This window comes from Thamnophis sirtalis, unplaced genomic scaffold (assembly GCF_051295495.1).
Source record: "Thamnophis sirtalis isolate CommonGarterSnake01/CBP01778 unplaced genomic scaffold, rThaSir2_p1.2 scaffold_4, whole genome shotgun sequence".
Lineage (NCBI taxonomy): Eukaryota > Metazoa > Chordata > Lepidosauria > Squamata > Natricidae > Thamnophis > Thamnophis sirtalis.
Window position 1 is genome coordinate 86,057,783 of NW_028261384.1, and position 24,764 is coordinate 86,082,546.

Here is a 24,764-nt window from a genome sequence, read left to right on the forward strand (position 1 = left end):
GCTGCATGAAATGAGACCAGATATTGCAAGCAGTTTACTCCTGCTTAAGTACATTCTGAATGAACAATATTCATTCAGCTTGGAAGCCAACTAGGTTTCAATGTATACTACAAAAAAATAAATAAAATGAGGATGTCTTCAAACTTCATCGAGGAGACGGACTCAAAATTATACCTCTTTCCCACTAACAGGGCTGAGATAAGAATAATAAAGGGCAAAAATCAAATGAATACACACAGAAATCTTGGTTACCAGTGCACTGGCATCTATGAGGGTGATTAAAGATAGATTCAAAGTTCCTGTTACTTTTAATTTGTTGGCATAATAGAAGTTGTACATAGGTTCAATGTAGCAAGGAAATATAAACAATCCAACAAAGCAGCTGATACAAGGAAACAAAAGCAGGGAAGGCTGCTCTCAGGAGCAGGTGGTGAGGGCAGTTGTTATGTGAATTTTTACCGGGCTAAGGTATGGCTTGTCCAGCTACAAATGACAGTGATGCAGAAGCATCTGCAATGAGTTCAGGGCAATGAACGAACCTCCTGTGCACTTGGGAGATGGCAGAGAAAAGATCTCTTTAAAACAAGCAGGGGAAGCAGCCAACAAACTTCATTCATCCTGCCACTGTTGCCTATTTTTTAACAAATCTAACACCACTAACAAGACTACGTCACTAGATGGATATAAAGATAAATAGTAAATCTGAAAAGAAACTGCAGCATCCCAGATAGACAGCAACCCCTTCCTGTTCTCATGAAAACCAGAACGAGAAAAATGGAAGAAGCCAACTGGACTTATTCAGACCTAGCAGGACACCTAGGACACTTTGGGCATTCGTGAAAGTGAGGCAAGAAACAAGTGCTAGGCTCATTTAATTAGAGAAAAAAGGATTAAGATGAATATACTTGACCGTGTTTGATCGTTCATGCTGAAATTTGGCAGATCAATTTTGCTAAACTATCTAATAGGTTTGCTTTACCCCAAGGAAAAAAAAATGTGAGAATGCCCACCGCACTCAAATGCTGTGCTAGAGTTCCTTGTTAGGCAAGAGTAGATTTACTTTCTCATAAACGTCTGGAAGATTGTGTGTGTGGTGTGTGTGTGTGTATTCAGAATGATAAAATAAAAGTAATGGAAGAAGTACGTGTAGAAAGGAGAAATTTACAGTGGCATTAGAACTTGCATGATTGGACAAATTAGATAAGGGCAAACCATGTTGAGATGAAAAACTGAGTTTCAGTGGGAAGACTGAAGTGAAGCTTATGACTAGAAACATCAGCTCTGAGTAGGTCAACAATGCTTTTGGCAGGGACAACCTACCTGGGAAGCAATTTGTCAGGGATGCTAGATCTGGATCATTTAGGGCTTCTGATCTCGGGATCCTTGCCTGCAGCAGCTTGGCAAATCTCCCATTCCTACCAATATAGGAGAAGATGCTCTGTTCTAGCCTTCTATATCTCAAATACATAGTAGGAAAAGGGAGAAATTTAAAGATCCAATAAAAAAACCAACCAGAAAAGGACTAGGTGAGAGTTTCTTTAGATGTTTAACTAAAAGTATGGTGAGGACTGTTTCCAGCCAGCTTCCCCATCTTGATAGTCACATAAATTGAGGCAAAGACTTTCTTGAGCCTACTGAAGAGTTCATAAGTTCAGAATGCAGCCAGTTCAGTAGAGGGTCTCTGCATTGCTGCTCCGGGGTCGCTTGATCTTCTCAATATTCTTTAGAATCATGTCATGCAGAGTCACCTGGAAGGAGAGAATCTGGTTGTTAGTTTTATATTTGTTTAGCCATGAGTATCATATTTCTCTCCAGAGAAACTCAGAACAATTGTTGGCCAACAACATAACATTCTATACTTCAATAAATGCAAGGTTGTTTGGGAACTATTGAGTTAAAATTAAACCAATTTCATAGACTCATGGGTTTCCCACAAATGTTTCTAAGATACTATCAATTGAATAGATGATTCTTTAGGTATAGAGGATTCTTTTTCAATAGGCTTGCATTTGAAGTGTTGACCTGAATCATGAATGCCGTTGTAGTTGTAAATATAAATTGCCACTACCAAGAGTGCAATACCACAAGATTGAAGCTGAAATAAAGAGAATATCCTACCTTCAAATTAATCAATGTTACAGTAACATAGCCTTTCCTAGTCCGATACTTAACAAAAGTCATCAGATTTCATCTCCCAAAATTTTCAGTCAGTATTGTCATTTGCCATTTTCTTCTCCATTTCCCAATATTTTTAATAAATGAAAAGCATTTCTTTGGCAGACACTAATGTTCCAGACAAGAATCTCAAAGAACAGTCCTGCCATCAGTTACAATTTTGAAATTTTATTCCAGTAGATCTGGAGGGAACTACCAATCCAACAACATGGAAGTACGTAGTGCCACTCCTGTCTATCATAATGACTAATCTTCATAGTGTCACCTTTATTTTCATCACTTTAACACATCACGATAACTATGATTGAGAACAAGTTGTCAAAAGACCTGTCAGGTTTACAAATGAGAAATTTGGAATTGCATTTCCATTAGCTACTCCTATAGTAGAGTATATGGAAGAAATACTGAAGTGAACACAACACAATGGTATAAATTAGCTGCACAGCCCATGATTAAATATGTTTTTTCTTTCAATTGTTAAAAAAGTATTAGCTGCTATTGACCAGTGCTAATGACTTATGTCACTTGCCCAGTTTAAATGAAAGCTTTTTAACTCCTGGTTGTAACTGTGCCACATGAAGAAAGATCTCTAAGGCTGTCGGTGTGGTAATGTGTCACCAATGCTATATGAGCAGCAATGGCTATCAGTTGGCTTAAGAGTGCAATTCAAGATTCTGATTATTATCTAAAAAGTCCTACATTACGTAGGGCCTGATTACCTAAGATACTAATTCCTGCTCATCAGTTAAGATCCAGCAAAATGGGTGTGTTCCAGGACCCCTCTATTAAATCTTGCCATCTTATGGGATCTAGGAAGTGTACCTTCTCTGTTGTACCCCCACCATGCTGGAATCGCATCCCTCAGACATAAGCATGGCACGCTTTCTTCTAGGGTTCTGGAAAGGCTTGAAAAACTGGCTTTGACCCAAGGGGCTGATGGGTTTTTCTTGTTGTTTGTTTAAAGGCCCATTTGTTTTGTGGATTTTATTAGAACATTTAATATCTTTAACTGTTTTGTACACTTTTAAAAAAAATTTATATGCAATCCAGACTCCACTGGGATTGGGTGGCCAATAAATTTAAATATATAAATGAAAACATTAAACAGCAATAAGAAGATAAGCATTTCAAAAGCCTTATTTGAGAGAAATGTACTTAAATTTCACATTACTGATGATTTTATTAATAAACTAGAGTTAGTATTTAGGTATACTTGGGTTCTGTATATGTACACTCTTTAGTTTTTTGAAAACAATTTCAATATTTCTTTCACTGAGAAAGAAAAAGAAAGGTTTCTGTTAGAAGGTTTTCTTTATGTGTTGTGCTCGGCTATTAAGGAGTTCAAAAAAGGAAGTGATACATTTCCAATATTTCTCACCACAATTTGTAGGCCCTCAATTAGGTTGCTGCAGGAGACTTTTCACATTTAATTAATTTTAGATCTGAAGCAATTTTAATTCATTGTACTTTTCTCAATATAACATAAAACATGTAAAATGTCCAAATAAACCAGGGAATTTCTTTTTAAAAAATCTGTAAAAGTAGCATAGCTAATTGATCATGTTTTTATCGTTATGCCCTGGTTCAGAAACTATGTTATGCCACTTTGTTTAAATTTAGTTTGTGGAAGAAGCCATAATAGCCTTGGGTTACATAACACAGTCTGGTTTGAATTAGGTTTAGAATGTTATGTGTGCCCAGTCTGTAAATTCTACATATTATGTGAATAGAGTTATATTTCCCATTTTTATGTCCCCTCCTGCAAAAAAGGCATAGGATATGCTTAAAATAGGTGATCTAATTATTAACTAAGGAAGCAAAAGTATCAATTATTCTATTCTTATTTTTCATTACATTCTTCATTTCTATTTCATTTTCATTACATTCTTCATTTCTATTCATATCTAGCATTGATCAGTCTGAGTAGTTACTCAGACTGATCAATGCTAGATATGAATAGAAATTAAATCAGTATCACTTAAGCACTTGTCTGGTATTTGCAAATCCAAACAGATTGGAAAGTTTCATGTTATCTGAGGGTGATTCCTTAAATAAGCAGTGGGACTGTTCTACAATCAAGAAGCCTGCACAATTATATGGAGCCACAAAGCCAATTACATGGGGACTGCGCTTAAATATCTGTTTATGTTTCTCTAATACAACACATTACACAGAAATGTTTTACTTTTTATTTCTTTGTCTGTTTCTTGTTTTGTTAAAAGATATCCAAAGATTTGTTTTATCTGTTAACCAGCATATATTTTACTGTATTTCTCAATATTTCAATGGTTTGGACAATACTATTATTCTAAGATGGGCAGCAACCACAATTTCATACACAGTTGAATTATAGACTAAAAAGTGGTTTTACCCCCAGAAAGAAAACTCCAGGACTGGGCTGCGGGTGGACAGATGATGGCAGCATTGTGCGTTCGCACTGAACCCCCGCAGGACCTTTTGACCAACATTGCCCGGCCTGTTGAACCCCCGGTCTCTTTAGTGAACCAGGATTATTCTAGAGGACGTGGTTCGGGTGTTAGTAGAGACTGGCCACCTTATGGGACTGACTGTGATAGTGACTGTGATTGTGACCACTATCATTACAACCCTCACAGACGCTCCTTTCCCCCAGCTTTTCCCCGTGACTCAGCTTTTGCTTTAACATCATTACTATCAACTGCAGAACCATCTGTTGAGAGCCATGTGACTCTCCTTGAACTCGCAATTTTAATTTAAAAGCTGCGCATTTCTATTTCTTTTTAAACAAATTCTTTCTTTTCTTTCCTCTTCTTCCTTCTGCCTTAGCATGGGATATGTATGTATATGCTTGTAATTGAGTGAATGCTCCCACTTTTATTGCAATTATTGTTGTATTTTTCTGTTTTAACTTTAATGTGGGGATTGCTTGTGTGAGTGAATGATTATGCCTGACTTGGAGGGCCTGCTGGGGAATGCGGGGGGTCACCGGGGTGGTTGGGGGGACTACTGCCACGGGAGTGGGTCGGAGCATTGCGGTCGTAGCAGGGAGGGGCAGATATGGCGGGGACTTTAGGGCTGGCCATTACCGGGGAAGGAGGGCTCGCTACATCACAGAGATCCCTCCTTCCGGCCCTATGAGTCCCACTCTGAGGCCAGATGGCGCGAGTAGTCAGGACCCTGGTCTCAGGCTGTTGTTGCTAAATGCCAGGTCTGTTGTTCACAAGGCTCCCCTCGTCCAGGACTTAATTTTTGACGAGAGGGCAGACCTGGCATGTATTACTGAAACCTGGCTGGGCCCAGAGGGAGGAGTCCCCCTCGTAGAGCTGTGCCCAGAAGGATTTCAGGTGCATCATCAGCCGAGAGCCCAGGGAAGGGGTGGCGGTGTGGCTATTGTTATCCGGGAGTCTTTAGCACCTCGTAGGATCCCTGCTCCGGAGCTTGTCGGGTGTGAGTCCCTGCTGGTGAAGTTGGACCTCAAGGGTCAAGTGGGTGTGCTACTAACGTACCTGCCTCCCAACTGCGTTGCAGCAGCCCCCCCCCCCCCGCTCCTCGAATCAGTAGCCGAGCTGGCAATTGAGTTCCCCAGGCTCATGGTTCTGGGGGACTTTAATTTGCCTTCGCTCGGTGAACACTCTGATGGAGCGCAGGAGTTCATGGCTTCCATGACAGCCATGGGCTTGACCCAGGTAATTCGGGGCGCAACCCACTCAGCGGGTCACATGCTCGACCTCGTATTCCTCTCGGAGCAGTGGATTTGTGATCTTGGTCTGAGGGGTAATGAGATCATACCCCTGTTGTGGTCAGACCACTGCCTACTGAGGCTTGACTTCCGGAGGCCAAACCCCCACCGTAGGGAGGAGGAACCGACCAGGTGGTTCCGTTCCAGGCGACTTATGGTCCCCTTGAGGTTCCAGACGGAGCTTGGGGTTATTCCTGATACTCTCGCCCACAGTTCGGCGGAGACTCTGGTTGCTGCCTGGTACTCAGCGGCATCGGAGTCTCTCGACCGGATTGCGCCACTATGGCCGCTCCGGGTCGGCGGATTCCGGAGGCCTCCTTGGTTCACCGAGGAGCTCCGGGAAAAGAAGCGCCGGAGGAGACGCCTAGAGCACTTGTGGAGGTCCGATAAGTCCGAATCGAACCGAGCACTTTTGACAACATGCACCAAGGAATACATCAGGGCATTGAGGGCAGCTAAAAGAACACATATTGCCACCTTGGTTGCGTCCGCTGAGTCCCGCCCAGCCGTCCTGTTTAGGATCACCCGCTCCCTCCTAAATAGGAGGGATGTGGGGGACCCCCTACAGGGTAAGGCTGAGGAGTATGCCCAGTTCTTAGCGGACAAAGTTGCTCGGTTTCGGTCGGACTTGGACTCCACCTTTGCAGATCCAGCCGAGTCACAGGGGGATTACTTGGCAAACCATCTCTGGGATGAGTTTCAGGATGTTACCTCTGGGGATGTGGACAAGGCCATACGAGCTGTGAGTGCCTCCACCTGTATACTGGACCCGTGTCCCTCCTGGCTGGTTGCCAACAGCAGTGAGGTGACACGCGGCTGGATCCAGGCGGTCGTGACCGCCTCCCTTCAGGAGGGGCACTTCCCCGCCGCGCTTAAAACGGCGGTGGTGAGACCCCTCCTGAAGAAACCATCCTTGGATCCAGCCGTTTTTAACAACTACCGTCCAGTCTCCAACCTCCCCTTTGTTGGGAAGGTTGTTGAGAAGGTGGTGGCCTTCCAGCTTCAACGGTCCTTGGAGGAAGCTAGTTACCTTGACCCCTTCCAGTCCGGCTTCAGACCTGGTTACAGCACAGAAACCGCTTTGGTCGCATTGACCGATGATCTCTGGAGAGCCAGAGATGGAGGCCATGTGTCCATCCTGGTTCTCCTTGACCTCTCGGCGGCTTTCGATACCATCGACCATGGTATCCTTCTGCGACGACTGTGGGAGGTGGGGGTGGGAGGCACTGTTTTGCAGTGGTTCTCCTCCTACCTCTCGGACAGGTCGCAGTCGGTGTTGGTCGGGGGGCAGAGATCGTTCCTGAGGCCCCTAACATATGGGGTGCCACAGGGTTCGGTCTTATCCCCCCTACTATTTAACATATACATGAAACCGCTGGGCGAGATCATTCGGAGGCACGGGATAAAATACCATCAATACGCGGACGATACTCAATTGTATCTGTCCGCCCCGTGCCAACTCAATGAAGCGGTGGACATGATGAACCGGGGCCTTGAGGCCGTTAAGAACTGGATGAGTGTTAACAAACTGGTACTCAACCCAGACAAGACTGAGTGGCTGTTGTGTTTCCCTCCCAACAATTTGGCCAGTGTTCCATCGCTCAGGCTGGGGGGTCAAATTTTACACCCCTCAGATAGGGTTCGCAACTTGGGAGTCCTCCTGGACCCACAGCTGACTTTTGACCATCATTTGTCGGCTGTGACCAGGGAGGCATTTGCCCAGGTTCGCCTGGTCCGCCAGTTGCGACGCTACCTGAACCGGGAGGCCCTCGCAACAGTCACTCGAGCCCTTGTGATCTCTAGGCTGGAATACTGCAATGTGCTCTACATGGGGCTGCCCTTGAAGTGCATTCGGCGACTGCAGTTAGTCCAGAATGCAGCCGCGCGAGTGATAGTGGGCGCACCACAGTTCGCCCACATAACACCTATCCTCCGCGAGCTGCACTGGCTACCTGTCGATCTCCGGGTGCGCTTCAGGGTATTACTTACCACCTTTAAAGCCCTCCATGGTAGTGGATCTGAATACTTGAGAGACCGCCTCCTGCCGATTACCTCCCTCCGACCAATTAGATCACACAGATTGGGCCTCCTCCGAATTCCATCCGCCAGTCAATGCCGACTGGCGACTACGCGGAGGAGAGCCTTTTCAGTAGCAGCTCCGACCCTGTGGAACGACCTCCCCGTCGAGATTCGCACCCTTACCACCGTCCAGACCTTCCGCAAAGCCCTCAAGACCTGGCTATCCCGTCAGGCCTGGGGATAAGTTTCTAATTCACCCCGCCCGAGTGTTGAGTGCTGAATGAAAGTTGTGTTTTACTGTTTATTTTATTCATATATTGTTTATGTTTTTATATTGCACCCCCCCTTTCCCTATGAATGTAAGCCGCCCTGAGTCCCCTCAGGGAAAAGGGCGGCCTATAAATCCCAATAAACTAAACTAAACTAAAAAGTATTTATTTTCCCCCCACAAATAATTTCAATCTCTTTCTTAAGGCTTCCAGTATCTATGCAATTTGTTACTCACTAGCTTGCTTATATTAGTATTATTCCTTAGAAAGGATATATCACCATATTTCTTTCAACAAGAAGTTAATTGCTAATTGCTTCTGCTGGACAAATAATAAATCTAAATAAATAATCTAAAACAACAGCACAAAAATACAGTACTCAACATACTATTTATTTGCAACTTCCAATACTTCTCACTTGACTATGGTCGCTAGGAGTTATACGAGTTGAATTCAGCAACACACAGAGGTCAAAAGACTCTTACCTACTTTTGTGACAGGAAACTCTTAATTCATTAGGAAAAGGGATATTATCTTCCAACTTGGGAAGAAATAACAGTAACTTACATATTGATTTCTGAGCTCTGAAATGATGAGGCGGAGACTGATGTATTCTTTTTCATCCATTTCAGTCACTGTGCGGCGATAATCTTCCTACAGAGACAGTTATTTAATCAGAACCATTTAATCCAGGGCTGCCAAACTTGCTGCCTGTGGGCTGGATGCATCACATGCTGGCCACGCCCACTTTACCAAAGGAGGGAAAAGTTGCAATACATCACATGACAACATAGTGACAATACAAACTTGACACCCTTGATGTAGTTCCTACCAAGCAACAAGTAGGAGTGAAGAATTTTTAGGATCTTTCATTATTACTGTATGGCTGGAAGCTATAGTACAGATTTCCCATCTCTGCACTAAGACAACTTGTAGCTAAGGAGTTTCATTCCATCTCTCAGATTTAACAGTACAAAAACCTGTCATGTTCTCAGGGTTTTCATAAACAGAACACCAACCATTTCTGGAATATTATTAATTAAATTCTAATTGGAAAACTAGTCTTATGTGAAACCTTCAGATTGGAAATCTGAAGCAAGGATGTGCACTTAGGGTAGGATTGGGTAACTTTTTCCAATTGTGGAAGCGAAAGGAGGGCTTTTTTTTCCGTCCAGTGATAAGGGCTGCAAGTTAAGAAAGTTAATCACCATGTTTTAAAATATTTTATACTTTTACCTTAAATCTCGAGAAAATAGTTATCCAGCAATACAATTGTTTCTAGGGGTTTCTAGAGACTTCCCACTTTTTATCTAATATAGATCTAGGCAGTTTATTCATAATGTTATTCCCAAGGAAAACATGCTCTAGAATCTTTTCAATTATTTCTAATCCACCCAATGGTCCTAAATCTAATTCAGTAGTCAATTTAATATCTCCACTTAACACTTACCACATGAGGATATTTTGCTATTTTAGAAACCAACTTTGCTCGTGTGATGTAGTATCTGAAATAAAAGGGGGAAAGTGCTACAATGGGTGGTGTAAGTGACACACAATATATACTCTGGAGAGTTACCCATCTAGAAAAAACTTGAAATGGTCTGCAAGGATATTCACCTAGAGATCTGGTCTAAATATGAAGCTGCCTCACTCTCCACAGTTCGGAGCTCCGCCACAGTCTCTTCCTGCAAATAAAGAAGTTAGCAATATTAAGAGAAGACTTCAAACTGAGGATAATTATAATTGGCTACATCCAGACAGCATTTATAGGTAGAATACAAGACTTGGTTTAGCAACAGTAACTGGGGCTTGCAGCTGTTAATTGAAATGGTTGCTAAATAGGAAATGAAGTGCAGGTAGTCCTTGACTTACAACCATTCACATAGTGATGATTCAAAGTTACAACAGCAGTGAAAAAAGTGACTTATGACTATTTTTCACACTTACAACTGTTGCAGCATCCTAAGTCATGTGATCAAAATTCAGGGGCTTGGCAATTGACCTGTACTTATGACAGTTGTGGTGTCCTGGGGTCACTTGATCACCTTGACAACATTCTGTCAACATTGACAAAGTCAATGAGGAAGCCAGATTGACTTAACAACCATGCTACTAACTGATCAACTGCAGTGATTCACTTAACAATTGTGGCAAAAAAGATCATAAAATGGGACAAAACTTACTTAACTGTTTCGCTTAGCAACATAAATTTTGGGCTCGACTGTGCTTATGTCAAGGACTACCTGTAATTGGGTTTGCTTTCTTTTCTTTTTCCCAATCCCTGCTGGCTCAAAGCTGAAAAGACCTACCAGTGTCATATCCTAGGCTTTCCTTTGCTTCCCAACAACTTTTCTATCCTTTGGAATGCTCATCTAGAAAGTAGACACATAATGGGAAATAGACATTGAAAACAATGCATTGGTGCCAGGGCTGGGAGCCATGGGATACCATGCAAACAGCCTGGTATATTGCCTATTATGTGCCTGCAAACTTTCCTATAATCCCTTTCTTTCCAATTTCTCTACTCTGCAAAGGGGGATGGGAAACCAGGCAATTTTGGTATGCAAATCTGTCCTATGCCTGACCTATTTTTGCACTCATAGAGTGGTGAACAAGAAAATAGGGAGATGGATTACAAGAAAATAGGTAGAAATACAATGGGGTGATTGCACAGCATGGTTATGGATCCTAGCCTCAAACTGGTACCATCACATCCCTTTTGCATATATTCCCCATTTTGTACCTGTTTACTCTCTTCCAATTCCTTCCTCTAATATCTTTCTGCTCTACAAGGTGACCAGATACAGGACATTGTGTACTGATTATAATGGTGATCATATGATTGAGGAACACAACAAATGTCATTGATATGGTCATAGGACATTTTTTTCAGCACTATCACAATTTTAAATGGTCTCTGAATGAGGCAGTGGATAAGCAAGGACTATCTCTGATCACAGCATTATGCCTATGATTTCTAACTTCCAATTTAAATAACCTGAGTCAAATGAAATAAAAATAATCAAAATGCAGTAGAATAATATAAAACACTAGCACTGTGATGGCGAACCTATGACATGCATGCCTGAAGTGGCACCCAGAGCCATATCTGAACTGAACTGATATCTCCTGGCACATGCAACATCGCCTGTTCATTTTCTGGGTTTCTGGCATGCTTGCACATGTGATGATCAACTGGTCTTTGTGCAAACAGCAGTGCTGGAAATCGGAAGAGCTTGTCTTCAGTTTTCTGGCGATAGCCAGCTGATCGGTGCGTTTGAATGCACAGCTGTAACTGGATGACCTCCTGGACGGAGCGCATGCATGCATCTTTTTTTGATGCATGCATGCCCCCTGGGTAGCTCCTCTTCCTGGTTGCGGCCAAGATGAGCACATGTTAAGTACTCCCTTTTCGGCACTTGGTGCCTAAAAGATTCACCATCACTGCTTAGCACAATAACATAGTTGGAAGTGACCTTGAAGATCTTCTAGTCCAACCCCCTGCTCAGGCAGGAGACCCTGTACCGTTTCAGACAAAAGCAGTCATATCAGGGAAAACACTTCCTACAAGTCAGTCAACTTCTAAATAATGATTTGTTCTTCCCCCATTAAGAGAAAGTTCCATTCAGTCGATCGGAAGTTCTCCAGCTGAACAGACATGGGGGATGTGAGCTCTGAAGAGCCTCACATGAATCCTGTCTGACAAACCAATTCCGAGATCCTTTTTGGATCAGAACCCACCCACCCACTCCACTGAAGAAAGAGCAGCATCTCATCAGACCCAGAGGGAGTCAACAGGTTCTGCGCAGGTCGAAGATTGGCTCTCTGAATCGGAGTAGGAGCAACAGCGTGGTAACATGGCTGCACAAGAAGCAGGCTTCAAGCCAAAGCAACTGAGCAGGAGCATACAGGACAAGATGAAAGATTAGTAAGAAGATCTATTTAACCCACAGTCATACATCAAAACTTGGAAAAGGCAAAGAATCTTGAGAATATAAATAATATTAATGGACAGATCTGTATTTTGGCAAAAAGAAAGAAAGAAAAGCCAACATGGGTTTGTCACAAACAGATCATGCCAGAATAATCTTATTGCGTTCTTTGACAAAGTGACAAAATTAGTGGACAGGGGAATAGCGTCGATATAGTTTACTTAGACTTCAGTAAGGCATTTGATAAGGTAGACCAATGCCTACTACTAGATAAAGTAGAAGAATGTGGGTTGGATAGCATCACCAGCAGATGGATTCGTAACTGGCTGACCGACTGCACTCAACATGTAGTCCTCAATGGAACTGCATCTACATGGAGGGAATTATGCAGTGGAGTACCCCAAGGCTCTGTTTTAGGTCCAGTACTCTTCAACATCTTCATCAATGATTTGGATGAGGGAATAAATAGGGAACTCATCAAATTTGCAGATGACACAAGGCTGGCAGGAATAGCCAACACTCCAGAAGAAAGGCTTAAGATACAGAAGGATCTTGACAAACTTGAACATTGGGCATTATCTAACAAAATGAAATTCAATGGTGAAAAGAGTAAGTTCTACATTTAGGCAAGAAAAACAAAATGCACAGGTGCAGTATAGGTGGTACCTTGATCAATAGTAGTAACTGTGAGAGGGATCTTGGAGTCCTAGCGGACAACCATTTAAATATGAGCCAGCAGTTGCCAAAAAAGCCAACACAGTTTTAGGCTACATAAACAGAGGGATAGAATTAAGATCACGTGAAGTGTTAATAGTGCCTTGGTAAAGCCACCATTCAGTTTTGGTCGCCACGATGTAGAAAAGATGTGGAGACTCTAGAAAGAGTGCAGAGAAGAGTAACAAAGATGATTAGGGGACTGTAGACCAAAACATATGAAGAACGGTTGCAGGAACTGGGTATGTCTAGTTTAATGAAAAGAAGGACTAGGGGAGACATGATAGCAGTGTTCCAATATCTCAGGGGTTGCCACAAAGAAGAGGGAGCCAAGCTATTCTCCAAGGCACCTGAGGGTAGAACAAGAAGCAATGGATAGAAACTAATCAAGGAGAGAAGCAACTTAGAACTGAGGAGAAATTTTCTGACAGTTAGAACAATTAATCAGTGGAATAGCTTGCCTCCAGAAGTTGTGAATGCCCCAACACTGGAAGTCTTTAAGATGTTGGATAGCCATTTGTCTAAAATGGTATAAGATTCCTGTCTAGGCAGGGGGTTGGACTAGAAGACTTCCAAGGTCCCTTCCAACTCTGCTATTGTATTGTATTAAAAGGGAAAAATGGAGGGTTGAATCACTAGCTCAAAAAAAAAGCCATTTGCTTGAAACAATTTGGACAAAAAAGGAGAAAGTAGAGAAGTGACAAACCACTCAAGTACAAACTCTAAATTTGGTTTTGGATTTGAAATAGAAACCAAACATACCGAGGAGATTTGCTTTGTCCGAATTTCTTCTAACTAATATATCTTAAGCAACTCCAATTAATGAGAGGTGGAATGTAACAAGGGGAAAAAAATCAAGAAAAAAGTACTATTTTCTCACTGATAGTTGATAACCTAATCTTGCTGGTGCAGGAAGATTTAATTAACCAACTGCCATAAATCAGAACTTGGAAAAGAAGATGGCGAAGAGAAACATTCTCAAGTTTGGCTGTATGCAAGTTTGTTTCAATAAATATATTCTGAGTAACTATAACCAACGAGAGGTGGAAGGTAACAAGGGGGAAAAAAATAATAAAATCAAGAAATGGGAAAATACAACGTTTTTTTTCTTTGCAAAAGATCAAGGTGGCTCCTGTTTCTCTTCTGCTTCACATTAGCTGAATTAGCTAAATTTAAGGTGGACCAAAACTTTGAAGTAAGAACTGTATAACTAACTACAATTTTGAACTGGACATTAAGGAAGAACAAAAGATTAAGATGGCTCCCGCCGCTCTTCTTCTCCACATCAGTTGAACTAGCTAAATTTAAGGTGGACCAGAACTCTGAAACTCATGAAAGTGTAAATAGAATTGTGAACTCAGAGAAACAGGAACTGAAGGAAGAAGTGAAGAAGGGGGAGGGATAATGAAGGGATAGAAACGGTGGGAAATAAAAAGCAGACAAAAAACTTCATTGGGTTCAACAGTGGTATAGAGAAAATTGTAAAGGGGGCATTTATCCCAACAAAAGGGAATAAAAAGCAGAAAAAAGATGTTTTGGAGATTGACATGGCATAAGGAAAATTGAAATATGAGGTTATACCCCAACAAAGGGAAATATAAAAGATCTTTTTGACAGAGGTTTGGGGAAAATTGAAGAGGCTGGACGTGTCAAAACAAAGAAAAGGGAGAAGGCAGAAATAGACTTACAAAAGACTTACTAGGAAAAAATCAGAAAACTAGAAATTGTTATATGTGAAAATATAAAGGAATAAGGGGTTATTCCTAAATATGACAATGGAGTTGCTAACTGACTGAATATGATAATGGAAAGATAATTAAATAAAGGTTAAAACATATGGAATATGGACAAATATGAAAATGATATGGGGAAATTGTAAAGCAGAGGTTTGTGATTCACTTTTATACATGATAATTAAACTGAGTTGCTAATTGATTGAATATGACAATAGAAGGACAATTAAGCATGGGTTAAAATATATGAAACATGGACATATATAGAACTTTTAAAATGATGAACAAAGTGAGATGTGTACCACTTGTTATTCTATATAGTAGATTAAGGGAATTGTAATGAACATTGAATAGTAAGGATTGTTATTTAAAGACAATTAAGGTTAACCTAAGCCAAGATAGGGAAAAATGGAGAGGGAACATGAAATATACTTACAATGGGAAATTATTGAGATTTAAAGACAGAACCACAAATTTGGGGCGTGTAAGGATGCACAATGATATAAATATAATGATGAGAATAGCTGGGAATTATAACCAGGTCTACATCTCGGCCAAAAATAGGCTGGGGGTGGATGGGTTTAAAAACACTATTACTATATATGCATACTTCCCCCCCCCTTTTTAAAAAATAAGAAAAATATAAGTTAAAATTAAATGTGTATATTGAAAAAGAATTATAAATACCAACAACATAAAATGGAGCTTGCTCAGAAGCTGAAATACACAAGTAAATGAGATGAAGAGTGTGAAGTAGAGGAGAGAGGTAAGGAAAGAAAAGAGGGATAGGGGAGGGGGAAGAAGAGAGAAAGAAGGAGTGGAAAGGAGAGAGAGGAAAAGGAGAGAGGAAGGGAAAGTAGAGAAGAGAAGGACGATAGAATGAAGAAAGGAGGTAGGGAGAAGGAGAGAGGGAGAAGAAAGTGATGGATAAGGTACAAATATGGTGTATGGAGAGCAGAAGAGCCAATAATTGTTTAATTGTTTTTGGGAATTGATGGTAAGGCAAATTGATGTGAACATTTAATAATATAATACGATGTTTGCTACGTAATAGTATACATGTGGTTATATGTTATGAAAATGAAAAAATAAAAAACTTTATATGAAAAAAGGAGAGAAAGTTCCATCCATAGTACTTTATCCATAGGCATAATTTCCCAGAATTATCTCTTCCATAATCAATTTACCTGAATAGAAACACCAAAGTTGTTTCCATCTTCTATCCTGGGAATCAGCAGTTGTACCCACATTTTGACCTGAAGAACAAAACTGCATGTTAAAGAATTGCTATCCTCCTGGATAGTCTACAAATGTTTTGCTAGCTGAGCTCTGCATGAACCATTTGCTTAACTGAGAGGCCATTTTTTTCCAGAATAGTCATAAAAAGTAACAATTTAACAAACATTTGGCCCTTAGACCCTTATGATCAATTCTAACATTGGGTTAACACTGATTGATGTGTTACAGCCCTTCAGACGCAGGAGCACAGTCATGACTGACTGCACCTCCATCCAATCAAAAATTGATACTCCTAATAGTCTACACAGAAAGTATCTTTGTACAGCATAGCAGCAGCCAATTATATCCAAATTTCTCTACAATCTACAATATGTAGAACTGATTATTTGACAGATGACATATACCGTATTTTTCAGAGTATAAGATGCACCAAGGTTTTGAAGAGGCAAATTTAAAAAAAAAGTAGGTAGGTAGAGGGGGAGAAATACAGTAGGTAGGTAAGGAGAGAGAGTAGGTAGGTAGGTAGATGTTTCCAGGTGTATTTATCCATGTGCTGGAGAGGGAAATCGGTGACAATTTGCAGCACCTAAGACTTTGTTTCTGCTGGCACAGCACTTGATCAATATAATTCTCATCAATCAGTTAAAGAGCTTTCCGAAAGGAAAAAAGTTTTTGTACTCTGCAAACCTTGCGAAAACGGGCCAATTTTTTTTTTAAAAAAAAGGCATGAATAGCCTTGGGGGGGGGGAGGGCTTGCAGAGTGCTCCTGGGGGGGGCAAAAATGAGCAGAAAATGGCCCATTTTTCGTCAAAAAATTGCATGTATAGCCTTATGGAGGCTTATAGAGTGTTGCTGGGGGCCGGGGGGGGGGCAAAAAACGGGCTGTTTTTTGCGCATTTGTGCCCTCCCCATCCCCCAGGAGCTCTCTGAAAGCCTTCATAAGAGTATGCACGGCCATTTTGGTGAAAGGAACAGTGCTTTGGGAGGCAAAAAATGCTGTATTCGGTGTACAAGACGCACTCAGATTTTCAGCCTTTTTTTTGAGGAAAAAAGGTGAGTCTTATACTCCGAAAAATATGGCAATTTTTAAAAAATAAAACAGAGTACTAGCAGTCCTTAACTTACAACCAAAATTGAGCCTAATTTTTTTGTTGCAGCTTTCGTATGACAGTTGTTAAATGAATCATTGCAGTTGTTAAGATAGTAACAGAGTTGTTAAGTGTTGGGGTCTGCTAATGGCCAGCAGAGCTGGCAGCAGATTCGGACAATGAGGAAGTTGGGGAGGAACATGAGCCAGTCCTGGAGTCTGGGGAAGGCTCTGATGAGGGCTCTGCATCGGAGGCAGTGAAGGGCCCAGGGTCGTCTGACAGTTATCAGCTGCCTTTGAAGCCTGTTCCTAGTGTGTGCATATGCAGAGTTGCCAGACAAAGAGAATAGATAAGGAACAAGGGTTGACTTGGGGTAAGGCCACAGGTGGATGGTGAATGCCCCTCCCAGAGAAAATAAAAGAGGAGGGAAAGGGGATAGAGTTTGTAGGAGACAGTTAGTTTGCTTAATTGGTTCGTGTCTCTCTGAGACTCCTTGCCAAGTTTTGAAGATATCGTCCTGGCAGCTCTCCAAGCCAGATAAAGTCTCTGACTGTAAATTTACCCTTGAAAGACTTTGCTGGATGTGAATGAGAGGAATAACTTAATAAAAAGAGGTTTTGCCAGGACAAGGAGTCTACTTCGTCATTTGGGGAAGCCTAGGTCAGAACATTACGTAAACCTGTCTTCCCTATTCACTTTGCTTGTCAGGTGATTTCAAAAGGTGATGTTGTGCACTGCATTCATCATAAATACATGCCAATTGTCAAGTATTTGAACTTGATCATATGATCATGGGAAATGCTGCAATCAATTGTGTGGAAAATGGTTGTCCGTTACTTTTTTCCATGGCATTGTATTGTCACTAAATGATTGTTTGTAAGTCTAGATTTGTAACAAATGTTGCCTTAATATAATACCTCTGCAAAAGATATCCTAGAGGTGCAGAGAATATTTATTGAATTGTAAACTGCAATTTCAGAAAAGCATTTGATTTTATCTCTCCCCTCTTAAAAGCAGCATGTCTAATAATTGTTTTGTAAAACAGAATCTCAAGGCAAAAAAGGCAAACCAATGCTTACTGTATTGCACTTCTCAATCAGCAGCCGAATCTCTGGTTTTACTTTCTCAATGATGTCCACCAGTTGCTGGTTGCTCTTCAGCATACCATTAGGCATGACAAACACTTTGGTACCTAGTGCCACAGAAAGAGACTAGTTGTAGGTCCTGCCAGTTCTTGCCATCAAAGGCTGAAGGAGGGGTGGTAGTGGACAAATGGGCAATATGATTGTGTGTACGTGATGGGAAATAGGGAGTGGGGAATGACAGGTGATGAAGACGAGAATCAGGTTTGTACCAGAGACACCACCAAGGCCATGCACCCTGGAAAAGAAATGTGAATTGCCTACATCTCAATGTTCTCATAACTTGGTGAGTTCCGATTGGTGAAGCATGGATTGGTTGCAGAAAACCTTTTCTGTATCTTTTTCATGTGGAAAACCTTAGAACTAGCCTGACTTTACTGCAACCAATTTCCTTAATAACAAAAAACGTTTGCTTCAACCTAATGGAGTCAAGGGTCTTTCTTTAGGGCAAGTCTGACACTAGTTACTTATTCCAGGGAAGCAAGCCACCCCAATTTCTCATAGAAATTCAAATCTTTTTTCCCCATTCCACTTTTAATCCAATTTTTAAACTCCGTAGTACAAGTGTTGATCTCTGGTTGAGGTTATGGTAATAAGTAATCACCTTCCATTCTTTAGATTACATCCAATTCTAGGATCCTACTCTGTTCAAATTATACAGAGACACTGCTTTATACAGAGATAGAAAAATGGCATTTCAGAGAATCATTTCAAATTCCAAAAAGCTTATCAAATATTAAGCAGCCAGCTTAACATGCATTTTGTTCGTAGTACGTCCGGATGCAAAATAAATATACATAACATTCATGGATTTTTTTGTTACCATATCAATGTTCTAGGATTCTGAACAGTTTTACCTACTTTGTGATCTCAGTGATTTCATCAATTAGGACAAATTTCCAAAAACCAAATTGGTAGCCAATAATTAACTAATACAAAATCTACCTTGGAAGGTTTCTTCAGAGTCTTCTGATTTTCGCTTTTTCATATTGGACTAAAAAAAGAAGAGAGGAAATATTATATACATAGTCTTCCTTAAGAGTAGCCTCTGGAAACAGATGCTACAAAGCAGATAATTGCTTCAAATGCCAAAAAGCTTTGTTCTCTCTCCAGCTTATCAGCAAGTATAATTAATATAATTATGTTGTTTTAATCAATCATTAAATGTTACGAACAGATGACCAACCTTACCCTATCCAGTCCATCGTGACTGTTTGTCAGCAGAATTGGGTCCGGAACAGGAAGGTTCATGTCTGAGTGGATTTGTGTGAGATCATGAATGTTCAGAATGGGATCCTAGGGCAGAATATCCAAAAGAGTGAGGTATTTATGCTCAGGAACAGTATCCAATGTGGTATTAAAAGCTAATAACTAGCAGACTGTTATTTGATAATGTATCATTCTTGAAATAAAGTATCATTCTCAAAATAAAGGAAATAAAGCTCTTACCTTAAGGAACCCATCAAGTTCTAAAAGCTTCTTTGGGAAAAAATTTGCCACTAGATCCTCAGCCTGAAAGAGAAAGACCACTAATTATGATGCATGAATTTTATTAATGCAACTGCTGATTCCATAAAAGGAAGGCTAAGACCAAGCCTTGGTATGGATCAGGAGAAAACACCAAATAGATAAATGCTTGGAAAGCTGAGCTACTTCTAAAGATACATAACAAAAGTCCTACAATTTTCTGTCAGTAAGCACTAAACTATAGGGAAAGCCTCTTTTATGACAATCAAAAGCAAATGTAACAATCTGAAGCCATATTCATTTTCCAGTATTTGAAGGGCTGCTGCAAAGAAAAGATCAAATTATTCTCCAAAGCTCTGCTCTAGTCAAGTCTATTCTTTGAAATTGCAAGCAGAAATCAGACACTTACTTCACTTGTGATTCTCTCCCTGAAAGAGTCTACCTGCAAAAGAGAAAAGGTGCAGTTTAGTACAGCATATCTGAATTAAGTGCAACATCATCACCCCAAGCACTTTATCTTTGCTCACCTGAATAAATTACAATTTATCACTTGCAAGTGATATTTTTGAATCATTGTTGCAGAATATAAGGCATATATAATAAATCAATTAGATACTACAAAACCAGGAGATACTTTAGAAGAGTATTAGATTAAAATATTTTTAATGATTTCCTATGTATTAGGGCCCAGTATAACCCTCTTCTCAAAATTTCACTGTTTTGGAACCATACACATGTAAGTCCTCAACTTACAACTAGAACTGAGACCTGAATTTCTGTTGCTAAGCAAGGCAGTTGTTAAATGAAGCATAGCTGATTTTACTTTTTGCCATCATTAAGTGAATCACTGCAATTGTTAAGATAGTAACACGTTGTTAGACGAATCTGGCTTTCCAATTTAACTACTTATTAAGCGAATCACTGCAGTCATTAAATGAATCATATAGTCATTAAGCAAATCCAGCTTGCCTCGTTGATTTTGCTTACCAGAAGCTTACTGGGACAATCATAAATGACAAAAAGTGATTCTAAAATGCTGTAACCGTGGTAAATATGAGCCAGTTTGCCAAGCTCTTGTATTTTGATCATGTGACTATTGCAACAATCATGTGAGCACTGGTCCTAAATGACTTTTTTTCAGTCATTTAATGGGTGTAAATTGAGGATTACATGTATCACTTTTGCTTCCTACCTAGTTTGATTTTGTATCATTGCTGTTGTTTGCTTTCATCTATTTTTATAAAAAAATAATTGCAGTGCATATACTGCAATTATATACACATACATATATACATTTTTTTGACAAGCAGTGAGGTAGCCTAGAGGTTAAGATGCTTGCCTCTCATTTGGAAAGTTGAGAATTTAATCCTAGACAATGACAGACAGTACTATCAGGGCACAAAGAGAAAATATCTGCTGTGAACTCCATGTAGGCATCAGGAAGACCACCTAACCAATAAATTACTCAGCTCCATTCAGTCATCCCAACAACTCTGAATTAAGGGATTGCAAAATTGTAAAAGGGAAAAAAATCAAATTTTTATGCTGCCCATCTTCCCTCCAAGATGGATTTTAAAATCAGTCTGTATAAAATAGTACTTATATATTCACAAATCTGTAGTTTGTGAGATATTGGTTACCAAAATTATTGTTTCAGGAAGAGAACAATTTTTTTACTTCTTTTTATTTGTTCATATTACTGCTTGAGCTAATATGAATTTTCTCCAATATTTCAAAAATTCATTAGTTTCTACCTAAACCACTGTTCAAATTATCATTCTTCCATATTGAAAATATTTTTACTGATTTTTATCTTCTTGCACCTTGACATGCTTATTATTCTCAACTTTTCTGCTTAATTTTCAATTAGGTTGATCACTTATTCCTTTTCCCCCCAAATATGATCTGCTTGTTTTGCATTAAATTTTAACGACTTTTCAGCCAAAATCCTAGAAAGACTAACCTAAGTAATATCATATTGAACTGAGTGGTTTTACTTTTTTACTGACATGTACAGAACTGAAACATACTCTACTATCATGCCTTGGTTTATCTTCATTTGATCTGAGTTCTTTTTAACTTTTCCCAATTCAAAATTTTTCATTAAAGTTGCAATATATTATTTTATCACATATTGTGTCTTATCCCTCAAAATTTCTGTCAACAGATGTCACAAGGTCTCCTACTTTTACAAGTATTAGAACTTTCCTTATTAATACTATATTTGATTTTTCTTAATCTCTTCCTAAATTAATTATATTTTGTTAGTGTTAACTTCTTTTAGTTTCTGCTAACTAAAAGTAAATTCCCATCTTTCCCCTTTTAAGAACAGCAGTAAGAACAAGTAGAATTTCAAATGAAGATGGTGTCAATAAATTTTATTTACCATTATCCTACTGTTCTATAGTGTATTCAGAAAGTATTCAGACCACCTTCACTTTTGTTAATTTTGCTATGCTGCAGCCTGATTTTATAGTTGAAACTTTCTTTTTCTCATTAATCTACACTCAGAAGGCCATCATGACAAAGTGAACACAGCTTTAGAAATATTTGTAAATTTATTAAAAATAAAAACCTGAACTATCACATTAACATAAGTATTCAGACGCTTTGCAACATGTGAAATTTAGTTCAGGTGCCTCCAATTTCTTTTGATAATTGTTGACATGTTTCTACATCTTGATTGGAGTCCACCTGTGGTAAATTAAATTGATTGGATGTGATTTGGAAAGGCATACACTTCTTTATAGAAGGCCTCACAGCTGACAATGCATACTGCAGCAGAGCCAAAGCCATGAGGTCAAATGAATTGCCTGTAGAGCTGAGACAGGATTATTTCTGCTGCATTGAAGGTTCCTAAGAGCACAATGGCTTCCATAGTTCTCAACTGAAAGAAGTTTGGCACAACCAGGACTCTTCCAGGAGCTGGTTACCAGATCAAACTGAGCAAACAGGGAAGAAAGCTTTAGTAAGAGAGGTGACCAAGAGTTCAATGGTCACTCTGACTGAGCTCCAAAGATTCTATGGGAGATGGGACAGAGATCCAGAAGGATAACTACCATCGCAGCCCTCCACCAATCTGGGCTTTATGGCAGAGTGGCTGGACGGAAGCCTTGCCTTGGTGCCAAACATATAAAAGCCAGCTTGGAGTTTGCAAAAAAACACCTGAGGGACTCTGAGATTGTGAAGAACAAGATTTTCTGGTCTTGTAGTCAGAATTCTTTAAATCGTAGGGTCATTTTTCAAAAAATTGAAAAATATATATAGAGATATAGATGATGCAGTAGAATTTGCTGTACTATTTATATTTTAAAAAATGGAATTGCATTTTACAAAGCCAAAACTAATTTTAATTTTATTGGTGAATAGAAATAAACAATGTTATTCAAAATGCATTAACATTTCATTTTATTAATGTGATGAGGTATCATCTTAATAAAACAAACATTATGGTAGAACAAAAAGAAAAAAAATAAAGAAATTGGAGCATTCTTAACGTATTTTTTTTACTTGAAGCACTTTTTTTAAAAAAATCTGGTTTAAGTCCATCTTTTATACACTTCTGGCAATAAGGCTCATTACATTCTACTAGTCTTGTTGCTGGTTGCGAATTTGTATCTGACCATCGCGACCCCATGGACTCCAGGCCTTGTTTGCCTTTGGTACTGTCTGAGTGGGTTTGCCATTTCCTTCTCCAGTGGACCACATTTTGACAGAGCTCTCTGCTATGACCTGTCCGTCTTGGGTGGCCCTGCATGGCATAGCTTATAACTTCAAGGCAATAATCCATGAAGGGGCTGTTAGTCTTATTTTTGAGCAATTTTTAGGATTGAATTATAAAGAAAAATTAAAAAACTGCATTCATAATTAACATTACATTTACATATCTTTCTTAAAATATAAATCCAACACCACTGGTCAAATTGATTTGGCTTAAAGTCTGCTGTTTTATTACAGCCACTAAAAGGAATCCATTTTACTTTACGCAATTTTTTCACCCATTCAATCATTTAAAGGGTGAAAAATTAAATAGGATTTTGAAGCAGTTATATATATTTCTCAGAATACAATTACTATTGTGTGCACATCTTTTCTACATATCAGGATTTACCTTTGAAATATATACAACTATGACTATTGCAGATTCATTTTTATTTTCGTTCAATTATTCATAAGTATTCTGTAATTACATTTTGTCAATAACAATGTAATTTTGCTTACTAATCTGCATACTAGACATACTGAATATTATTTTTTAAAATTCAATTTAAACGAATCCTATTTAATACTATAAGACATTGTGGAAGACCTATAACAATGTCAATATCAAATGGAACCTACCGTTTTACCCAGTAAATTTAAAAAAAAACTTTGTATGTGCTGTATTCAAATAATAGAAAATTACTCCATACAGCCTTTATAGAATAAAACCCTACATAACATTTGTTAAAATCAAAATTATTGCTATAAAGCTACACATCTAGGTTTTGCAGGAAGCATGGTGGCCGAATAATTAATAGTCTTGAATTATGTTCCTAAATTATATAAATTGGGGTGCTTTTCAAGGTAAATAAATATCCCATCCAAGAAATGTGTGAAACATATGATTTTCGTGGAATTCAATGATCTCGCTAGATAAAAAATATTCTAACGCAAACATCTTGTTTTCATTGCCATGGGAAGCTGGAAGGGTTGCACTGCTTGGCGGGTTTTAACTCCCATGATAAGAATAAACAGCAAACTGTCGTGTTTGTTGGCCTACAACCTGCGTAATTATAGAGGAATTTGCGGTTCCTCTAAGCAGACTGGCTGACGAATGGAAGCCCAGTGACGCCCTACCAGTAAAGCTCCCAACGGCAGATCACTTGATCCAAACACGTGCCGTTCAACGGGTCTGTGGCTTGTCGCTGTAATAGAAAAAACTACCATGCTTGGATCACGTTCGACTGGCAAAAATAGTCACCGTGGCGGCAACTTGCTTGCGTTGACCTTCTATACCACTCTGCACATGCCTAAAGGCACGCTCGCGGCGGGCTTATTAGGACTTCCCCCCCTCCCCCCCCCGTACCTTGATCTTAACTTCTGGGTCCACCTTGAGCAGAGAAGCCATAGCGGGGCGGAGAAGCCAATATTCCGAGCCAGATCTGTTTCCTTTTATCCCGCGCGCGCGACCACCTGAGAAAACCACCGGCTTCGTTACCGCCGGAAGTGAGAACATAACGCCCCGCCACCGCCCTTTCTTAACCAATCACAGAACGCGATTTTAGC

At 39.8% G+C, this 24,764-nt stretch overlaps 1 protein-coding gene across 1 annotated transcript; it reads right to left on the minus strand.

Moving 5' to 3' along the window:
- Positions 1-289: 289 nt before the first annotated feature.
- PSME3 (proteasome activator subunit 3) lies at positions 290-24,739 on the minus strand. Its single transcript, XM_014055358.2, has 11 exons — positions 24,565-24,739; positions 19,906-19,938; positions 19,479-19,541; positions 19,221-19,325; positions 18,975-19,023; positions 17,967-18,079; positions 15,748-15,816; positions 9,799-9,866; positions 9,632-9,686; positions 8,749-8,835; positions 290-1,748 (listed from the first exon to the last, which is right to left on the minus strand). Exons 1-11 carry the CDS (start codon positions 24,712-24,714, stop codon positions 1,668-1,670), a joined length of 873 nt encoding a protein of 290 aa, XP_013910833.2. The 5' UTR covers positions 24,715-24,739; the 3' UTR covers positions 290-1,667.
- Positions 24,740-24,764: the final 25 nt, after the last annotated feature.

Excerpts from the sequence above, each read along its gene's own strand:
- PSME3 (XM_014055358.2), bottom strand. The coding sequence starts at position 24,714 with ATGTTCTCACTTCCGGCGGTAACGAAGCCGGTGGTTTTCTCAGGTGGT. Across the intron at positions 15,817-17,966 it reads TGATTGAGAAGTGCAATACA|GTCAAAATGTGGGTACAACT; the intron begins GTAAGCATTGGT and ends TTTGTTCTTCAG. Across the intron at positions 8,836-9,631 it reads TAGCAAAATATCCTCATGTG|GAAGATTATCGCCGCACAGT; the intron begins GTAAGTGTTAAG and ends CTGTCTCTGTAG.